Genomic DNA, 10355 nt, shown 5'->3' on the forward strand with positions numbered 1-10355 from the left:
AAACAAACTCAAATTAAAGATATCTTTATTATAAAGTCCTAGTCTTAGCCACTTAGCTGTAATTATCAAAAGCACGAACTTGATACCACAGAAGTTTTTTTTTTTAAGTATACAAACGCTGTACATAACGTATTTATTAACATGAAAGAACACACGCCATCTTGACCTGACAGAAGTTAAACTGGTATTATATGATAAGTGAAACAAGACATGATAACATATGTAAATAATTGAACACGTGCAATATCATCTTATAGTTCTTTTTAATATGCAAAAATGACTCGGATTTTAGCAATAAAACTCGTATGTCAAGTATACGCATAAAACTGACCGATAATTTGTGAGTTTTAAGAACCTAGTACATAATAAAAGGTTTAATTTCAGTTCAGTTTGATTATTTTCTTAGTGAAAAATTGTGGCGCGACTGTCTGACGAAATCTACTTGTGACCTTAACGACTGTGAAACGCTTGGGATCACGAGGTATGATGTATCATTTTTACAAACCCAGTTCTTCATGTTCATGGTTATTATCGTAGTTTGACTCTAGGGGTGAGGAGGTGGGCGGTGGAGGCGTGACTGATTGACACGTGAAAAGTCAACTTATGACCTCTCTACCTGTGACACATTCTTCAACACGATATATGACTGCCGTATCGTTTTTACAGCTCAGTTCTTCATGTTCATGGTTATTAAAGTAGTTTGGCTCTATGGGTGAGGAGGTGGGCGGTGGAGGGGTGACTGATTGACACGTGAAAAGTCAACTTATGACCTCTCCACCTGTGACACATTCTTCAACGCCATATATGACTGCCGTATCGTTTTTACAGCTCAGTTCTTCATGTTCATGGTTATTATCGTAGTTTGACTCTAGGGGTGAGGAAGTGGGCGGTGGAGGCGTGACTGATTGACACGTGAAAAGTCAACTTATGACCTCTCTACCTGTGACACATTTTTCAACACCATATATGACTGCCGTATCATTTTTACAGCTCAGTTCTAGGATAATCTTATTTCTAACACAGGTGTCTTTGCTTGTAAAACACCATTCAAAGAGCATCACGTGTAAATCATGAAAACAAAAACACATACTACGTTGACAGCCTAGAAAAACTGTTTACGTAATAAATCAGGAATGAAACTCATATGGCTGACTGATCATTTCAGTTTGATCTGACAGCTCAGAAGATGCAATTTACAATTAAAATAAGGCTGTTTCGATTTTTTGTATTTGTAATTGTAATGGTTTTTACTTATGTATACTGTGTTGATATTGGAATTATTTCACTCGCGGGACTGGTGAAGAAAAACATCGCAATCCATTTGTAGACTGTCAAAATATTTACGCTTACTTTTCTGTTATTTCTTCTTAAACCTATTCAATCAAAGTGTTATTTATAAAATGACTAGAACTTGTAATAAACGTGTCAATAATCAAAACCAGGTGGAAATATAGTGTTTAGGTTACTGATTTATTTAATACAGTTATGTCGTTAAATTTCGCTTGAACGTGTCAACAATCAAAACTCAGGTGGAAATATAGTGTTAAGGTTACTGATTTATTTAATACAGTTATGTCGTTAAATTTCGCTTAAATGTGTCAACAATCAAAACCCAGGTGTAAATATAGTGTTTAGGTTACTGATTTATTTAATACAGTTATGTCGTTAAATTTCGCTTGAACGTGTCAACAATCAAAACTCAGATGGAAATATAGTGTTTAGGTTACCGATGTCGTTAAATTTTCGCAGGAAATTGTGATGATTGTTTGGTTCACCTTCGAGTTCTTCCTCCGATTATGGTCCGCTGGTTGCAGATCTCGCTATCAAGGCTGGTTGGGTCGCCTTCGCTTTCTTCGAAGTCCATTCTGTGTCATAGGTAAGTTTAAAGGTCATCTTATTATTTTCGATTAGGAATCAAGTAAGCACTGTAAGAAAAAACTACTTATAATGACTATTTGGAGTTCTCAGAGATCCTGTAAGTTTGCAAAACCGGTGTCTTTTATAAATGTTTGGTATTATTATTACGAAACAAAGCAAGAATCTGTATTAAAAAAGTAGTAGATTAATTAAAATTTGTGCTTTAAGACAAATATCTTTATAAGGAGGCTGTACTCGTGTTAAAGTGCCACGAAAAGTTTGTGTTTTTGTATTTGATAAACGTTTCAAAACTACATACATCATTGCATTTCTCTTAGTTTTTTACCGTTACTATATGCAGTCGAACATCAGCATGGCGAAGTGCCAGGGACTTTGGGAATTTGCGAAATATTAGAAGTTTGAAATGGTTCATCCGGGTCTTTGAACTTAAGTTTGATCCATTAACAAATATAAAGTATTTGATACAATAAATGCTAAAAAAATAGACGGATGGGCTGGGTTCCGACTTTGATACCAAAGTTCTATGTACCGAGGTTGGACTATGTTATAGCATTTGTTTGTTTGTTTGTAGTTAAGCACAAAGCTACACAATGGGCTATCTGTGCTCTGCCCACCACGGGTATCGAAACCCGGATTCTAGCGTTGTAAGTCCGCAGACATACCGCTGTGCTACTGGGGGGCATGTTATAGCAGCGTAAGTAACGTAAACACAATATCTCATTGTAATTAAATACTCCATTAAAATAAATCACAGTAGATTTTATTGAACTAAGATTTTAATTAGTTTCTTATTTTTTTCTGGGTGACTCTTTTGTTATTCTTACCTTTACGACTTAGCAACTATATCCGTGAACACTTCTGATATTGATTCGTTAGCAAACATAAGCTACAGAGATAAATCCAAAGACATCATTGAGTGCTTATATAGTATATTTGTAGAAGGAGAAAATAATTTCTACTCTCTTTTACTCTTATATATAGTGTCTGCGCACTTAATGCGCGTCAGAATAACGTTGCAACTTACAAATTAATGGTTTTGGAACGCTGCTCTTATTTGCCACTTTTACGTCGTTTATTCGTTCATTAATCTTTCTGCCAACCTCCGGGTGCATTTGTCTGTGCCCTTGTTCCTTTGTAGCAGCGTGTAGAGAGAGAGAGAGAGGGCAGTAGTTGACTAAAATTTAAAATAACAATAAATCTATTTCAGATATTCGGATATTATATTTAACAAAACATTGTTTTATTTATCTATTACTCTGGTCTCACTTTCATGATGCAAGGCAGGAATGTTTTATTCAGTGATAGTTATTATATATTATCTATCAGGAAAGTTGATGTAAAAAAAAGAATAATCAGGAGAAGACCAGTTCAGTTGATGGCACGAAAGAGATATCACATAACAAGTCAAAGTAAAGTGTTGAAAAGTGTTGAAAATTTTATAAGAATTGAAATGGATAGAGCATGTACACTAATGACACATGTAGTTATTTCTGGACCTCGGTGATAACACATAACTCTTGTTTTTAGCGGTTTCGTGAAATGTTATCTGTTCCTTATGATAGTCATTATATTTATCTCACATCTTATAAAAACTAAAGACTAAAAACCGTGATTCTATAAAAGATAATGATACAATCTGAAAAATAACAGCGTTTAAGTCTTGGGCTATATTAAAAGCTGAACTTTCTTAACTATTAATGTTTGTGTTAAAATTCCACCACAATTGTAACTTTGAGATTGGTACAAAATATTAATCTTTGTTATGGACTTTTTAATACTTTTTGAGTTTACTAGTATAGTTTTTAAACTTTATTATCAGAATTGTGTACGTCCAGAAAATATATAACAGCAAGCAGAATTTGTCGAAACTTAAATTTGAATGTGTATGTATGTTTGATAATTTCTTTTTTTAAGTATACTATTCGTGTGAGTCAACTCTAAGGTTTGAACTTGGGCTGTACCTAAAGAGCAAAAAGTTGAATAAAGCCTATTTGAAACAGAGATTCTGATGTTACGAACTGACAGTTTTAATATTCCCTTCTTACGACTTTAATACACTTTGGGTATTAAGTAGTAGTAGTGTAGGAAGTGGTATTGTAGCCATGATTTTTCATAACCGTACCTTTCTCTGTCAGCTATGTTTGGCTTATTTTTTTTACATGGAAACAAAGGCATTGAAAGTATATTTTGTAATTTAATATCAGTTCTTTTTGCTGAATTTTGGGAAACAACACTTTTCACCAGTAACTTTGCACATTATTTTGAAGTAAAAAAATCAATGAAAAGAAATTAAAACATGATTCTATTTAATTCTTAGTCAAGTGATTTATACTTAATGTGAGTTTTAACTTATATATTGTAAGAGGTAGTTTAATCTCGTTGATCTACAGACGTTAACTGATGTATACAATCAAGTACTACGGTCAGACATATTAATCTCTCTCATTAATCTATCACTGACGGCGATAACCTTTTAGACAAATATATTTCTGGTGTTTCATCGTTAAATTTTTTTTCTCCTAACCAGATGTAATTGTCATCATTGCATCCTTTGTGGTACTAGCTGTGGGGAGCAGTGGGCAGGTGTTTGCTACTTCTGCCTTGCGAGGGCTCCGTTTCTTCCAGATCCTGAGGATGGTGCGTATGGACAGGAGGGGCGGAACCTGGAAACTTCTAGGTTCCGTTGTCTATGCACATCGCCAGGTGAGGCTCAAAGCAACGCTATTAAAGTTAGCGTGTTTGTTTAGCGAAATAAGAGGCTCATGAAACGTAAAGTTATTTTACAATGTGAAAACTAATTAACTTAGCTACATTAGTAAAATTTATATAGCTTTACAAATAAACAGGGTGAGAATAAAACTAATTAAACCAGATCTGCAGATATATTCAATGTGGTTAAGTTATTACGTTAATCTAAAAATCATTACTATTTTTAAAAGGGGGATAGTTTTTTTTGTTTTTTTTCAATAAATAGAATATCAAATATCATTGGAAGCGTGCGTAATTGGTTATATTATTCCTTTACTTCTTAGGTTGAAGGAAATAAGGCACGAGACATACATGTTCTAGTGTTTTTTGAAAAATAAATACTACTTTTTTGAATATTACTTTTTCTTCACAAACAAACAAAAACTTTGTTAGTGAAGTAACAAGCTGTTCGGTTTGATACAGATATAAATAATGCCTTAAGAAAACTTATAATTCTAAAATTGGAATCATTTCTTCACAAGAAATAATGTTAAACAATTATTCGTTGTAAAAAAAATCTTTCTTCAAGAAATGTTTTGTACTAATCTTAAATAAATATATATACATATATTATATTTCTCTTATTTCTCTTAAAGGAACTCATCACCACTCTGTACATTGGCTTCCTTGGTTTGATATTTTCATCATTTTTAGTTTATCTCGCTGAAAAGGACCAAAAAAACACGAACTTTCATAGTTTCGCTGACGCTCTCTGGTGGGGAGTTGTAAGTTTCCGTGAATTTCTAATCTTGTGATTTAAGTTACTAAGAAAATCGATTATTTTAAAAAACTAGTTGAAAGAGTAAAACACCAGTAGCGCATCAGTATTTTTTATATATTTATATAATTATTTACAAACGTCATAAATGTGGAATATATTATTTCCAAACGTGGTCAGCAAGTTGTTCCGACCTTCTTGTGTACGAAAATCTTGAATAATTAGAATACATTAAATCTCTTTCAACCTATTTTCATGTACTTATTTTTCTTGTTACCTTTGAAGTGAAAGAAGACTAGACCTTAGTGTCAGTTAGTGTTATAAACATGTAACTTCTAGGTTTTTCCTAGAACGAAGGTATGACAAGAAAAGAAACAAAGAAGCACACACACACACACGCAAAGTATAGTTTTTACTAAGCTTTACTTGGAAATTCGTATTTTATGATACTTGCTGGATCAAAATTAATTCAATGACAAACAAAAACTTGTTTGTTTTCTAGTACATGTTACACCTATGTAATACCTTTACAACCAACTAGTACTACAGATAGTTCCAATTATCTTATTATTGTCTTATTTTACTTATGCTGCAGCGTACGAATGTTTTAGCCTTAATTTCTGAAAACGTCTATGCTTGTGAAATTGAAGAAATGAAGCTGGCGAAGATTGCAAGACTCATTTTCTCTCTTCCTTATTGGTTAAAATCGTGTATGCATACCCGTAATGTTATTGAAGCTGACGAATATTACAAAAAAAAACTTTGCTCTTCGTTATTGGTTGAAATCGTGTTGGCATACTCGTAATGTTATTGAAGCTGACGAAGATTACAAAAAAACACTTTGCTCTTCGTTATTGGTTGAAATCGTGTATGCATACCCGTAATGTTATTGAAGCTGACGAATATTACAAAAAAAAACACTTTGCTCTTCGTTATTGATTGAAATCGTGTAGGCATACTCGTAATGTTATTGAAGCTGACGAAGATTAAAAAAACACTTTGCTCTTCGTTATTGGTTGAAATCGTGTAGGCATACTCGTAATGTTATTTAAGCTGACGAAGATTACAAAAAAACACTTTGCTCTTCGTTATTGGTTGAAATCGTGTATGCATACCCGTAATGTTATTGAAGCTGACGAATATTACAAAAAAAACACTTTGTTCTTCGTTATTGGTTGAAATCGTGTAGGCATACTCGTAATGTTATTGAAGCTGACGAATATTACAAAAAGACACTTTGCTCTTCGTTATTGGTTAAAATCGTGTTGGCCTACTCGTAATGATCGTGTTCTTTCTACTTAACTTAACTGTGTTAAAAATATTTCCGATTTTATTTTTAACTTCACATAGGACTGTTTATTTCGTAGCAACTGGTCTATAATTACATGCAGCTCAGAGTATTTACGTTATTACTGAATACAATTTAAACTTGTACATAAAGTACTATGAAACTTGTGCGATAATGGAAACAGGTACTCAGAAAGTTTGAGTTTGGTTCGTCGAAGAATATTCGTCACCGAAATGGTTACAGGCGCCCTCTACATACTAAGATTAAGACTTTCTAATAGCTTCGCCACAACTATGTATAGAAAGTGATTTTATTAACTGTAATCGACTTAGCGTATTTGTGCGCTATCAGATATATACATGTTTTATATATATCAAACTTAATTAGTATGAGAATGAGTGTTATTTAAAATTATTTCTCAATATTAATATATCCTATGTATGGGCCTTAAAATGTTAAATAGAAAATATCTGTGTTTCAGGTTACGTTGTGTACTGTAGGATATGGTGATATGGTCCCTACTACTTGGCCCGGGAAACTAATAGCAGCCTTCTGTGCTTTATTAGGAATATCATTCTTTGCTCTTCCTGCCGTACGTATGGTGTGGTTCATAAGATAGTTCATTAAAGTTCATGTGATCAACAGCTTCCCAGTTTATCGTACTTTTAATGGTTGATTTTTCTTTCGTCACTCCTGCGAATGCAGCCATGTATGTGGTGTTATATGTAAATATTATGTACTTAAATAAGTTGGTAACTTGAAGTTCTGTGAATGTTATGCATCGTGCATCCCTGTTTTACTGAGGAAATTCTACAGTCAGTTAATTAACCATATTTGCAGTATATTTGCAGTATATTTGCATCCCTGTTTTACTGAGGAAATTCTACAGTCAGTTAATTAACCATATTTGCAGTATATTTGCAGTATATTTGCATCCCTGTTTTACTGAGGAAATTCTACAGTCAGTTAATTAACCATATTTGCAGTATAAAATAAAAATGTGAGTCTACGTTTGATTTAGAACTGTTCACTTTTTATCTAATAGAGTGGTTAATAGTGGTTGAGTGACTGTCTAAAAACATAAAAGACTGATTCGTAAATACACTATGCTCTTGTTAATGTGTGCTAATGAAATCATTATTGGAAATTAAAAAAGATTGTGAGTCGAAAATATATTATTATTTTGCTAATGTTTGCTATTTTAGTTGCTATCAATAACAGAAAATATTACGAATTTCAAATATAGAGTGATATTTTTTATATAAAACACACTAAATATACATTGATTAAATCTTCAAAATATGAAAATAACTTAATCATCATCCCATAGGTTTATGTTTTGATCATTCATATTCGGTTTCCACGTGACATTCGACAAAATTACAGTACGCCTGTAAAATCATTTCTCTTGCATAACAGAACTATACCGTAAGGAAAACATTATCAACTAATCATCCCAGTGTTTATAATGTAACAGTTATATCGTAGGAAAAACATTATCAACTGATCATCCCAATATTTATAATGTAACGGTTATATCGTAGTAAAAACATTATCAGTTTATAACTGTTACATTATAAACATTGGGATGATCGATAATGTTTTTCCTACGATATAACTACTGTTGTATAAACACTTGGATAATTAGCTCTTGTTTATTAGAAATGCTTCTGTTACGTTTTTCTTTCTGAAAATGCAACTTTAATATTATTTTGTTAATTTCGTGAGCTCTAAAACTAGTTTAAGCTTAGAGATATGATAATATAATAACCTTCTAACTTCTATTTATTTAGTATATTCTTGTTAAGCTAGTGTACAAGTTATAACCATTTTTATAACTATGTTTTCGTTTTTTTTTACTTTAAGCCTACTTCTATAATAATTGAAACTTCACTCATTAAATTTTTTATACATTCGCATCTGAGATACAACAACTTAAAAATGATGTTTTCTTTTAATAGATTTATCATACTTTATGACTTTTCTTTGGCTGCATAAAACACTATACGATTTATGCGTACATTAATGTAGCCAAATTATAGTATAAACGCTCGAATGATTAGCTGAAAATGTTTTCCCAATGGTATAACTATTGTTTTATAAACACTGAGATGATCAACTGATATTGTTTTCCTTACGGTATGGCTATTGTTCTATAAACACTAGAATGATCAGCTGATAGCGTTTTTCCTACAATTGCGTAGTTATGTGTTCTCACTGGAAATAGTCTTACCTTGCTTTCAACTTATTATGATTTTTACTTATTGATTTAGAATGTAATTTTTTTGGGACAAAGAAATGCATAGTTTAGGCTTTTCGCGATCATAGCTGATAAACATTCAGCTCGTAGTTTATAAAAAAAAAGAGTGGAGTTAATTGTGCACATTGAATTGCATTGTTAGTTGGAGTAAATTTCTGAATTGCTACTGAAATTGTATAATTAAATTTTAATAAATTCGACAAGAAAAGCTTTTCAGCAAATATATATATATATATATATTTTAATTTATCCCTATTATACTATCTTATCTTGGAGACTTTTTCTAGCTTGTGTATGATGATATATAATCATTACAATAGTTATCGTTTGAAATAATAAAATTCATCGATACTGCAGGGAATCCTTGGTTCCGGATTTGCTTTGAAAGTACAACAACAGCAACGACAAAAGCATATGATAAGACGAAGGGTACCTGCCGCTACTCTCATCCAGTGCCTCTGGCGGTGCTATGCAGCGGACGAGCATTCTATGTCCATAGCTACCTGGAAAATTCACCAGGTGCCACTACCGAGCCCGCCCCCGTGAGTGCGTGACTGTGTTATAGCATATATGTTTAATAACATTGTTTATATCGCACTGAATGAGGAAAATCTTATTTTGTAGCTCGTTTAATGCAGGCTTTTCTTTCGATGTCTTTCTCATTGTTTTAGCCTATCATACATTAACTTTCATGTTTTCGCACATAGTCTATTTGTTTTACAGTTCAAACATTTATCTGCCTTTTTTCACAAGTTTGAAAAGTAAAGTTAATATTATGAAGACATACGGATACGAAATACAAATAGGTTCTGGTTCGGTATTCACTAACAGTACTTAACTAATTAGTCGTGTATGAGTATCTAGATACACGGAAACGTTTTTAAACTGATATTATCTATTTATATATATATATATCTTAGCTAAGAAAATATTATTCTGAATAATTTAATGGTAACTAAAACTTAGAGTGGTACTTAATGATATGAGTAAAAGTAAATGGTAGAACATGTCCACTGGAAATTCTTTTTTTTTCTTCTACTTTATAATTGAAACTCCATCCACACTAAAGTATTTATTTCATCGTATGGCCAAAAGTACGCCTGTTAATTTGCTTTAACTATATCAATAGAATACCGAAATGTGTCGATGATCCTTCAATAAAAACATCTGACTGCGATGAATTATTTCATACGTCCTACAGTCTAGATCATTCACGTTCAGTCTTTTGGGTTTTTCCATTCAGATTATTAAAACATGAGCTTGTCGTCTTATGTCCCAGGGATACTCAGCGACACATAGGGAGGTTTTGTAGAGTTGGATACCTAGTGATATTTAGGAAGGTTTTTTACAGCTAGATACCAAGTGACATTTAGGACGGTTTTTTACAGCTAGATACCTAGTGATATTTAGGAAGGTTTTTTACAGCTAGATACCAAGTGACATTTAGGAAGGTTTTTTTTACA

At 32.4% G+C, this 10355-nt stretch overlaps 1 protein-coding gene across 1 annotated transcript in view; it reads left to right on the forward strand.

The window, feature by feature from the left end:
- Positions 1-10355, forward strand: part of LOC106478062 (potassium voltage-gated channel subfamily KQT member 1-like) — a 121691-nt gene that overhangs the window by 90510 nt on the left and 20826 nt on the right. Inside the window, exons 3-7 of the mRNA XM_022381579.1 lie at positions 1750-1876; positions 4406-4581; positions 5223-5351; positions 7114-7224; positions 9250-9434. Of these exons, the coding sequence (XP_022237287.1) occupies positions 1750-1876; positions 4406-4581; positions 5223-5351; positions 7114-7224; positions 9250-9434 (728 nt within the window). The remainder of the gene's footprint in view (positions 1-1749; positions 1877-4405; positions 4582-5222; positions 5352-7113; positions 7225-9249; positions 9435-10355) is intronic.

The sequence above is a fragment of the Limulus polyphemus genome, unplaced genomic scaffold (assembly GCF_000517525.1).
Source record: "Limulus polyphemus unplaced genomic scaffold, Limulus_polyphemus-2.1.2 Scaffold177, whole genome shotgun sequence".
In the NCBI taxonomy this organism is placed as follows: Eukaryota; Metazoa; Arthropoda; class Merostomata; order Xiphosura; family Limulidae; genus Limulus; species Limulus polyphemus.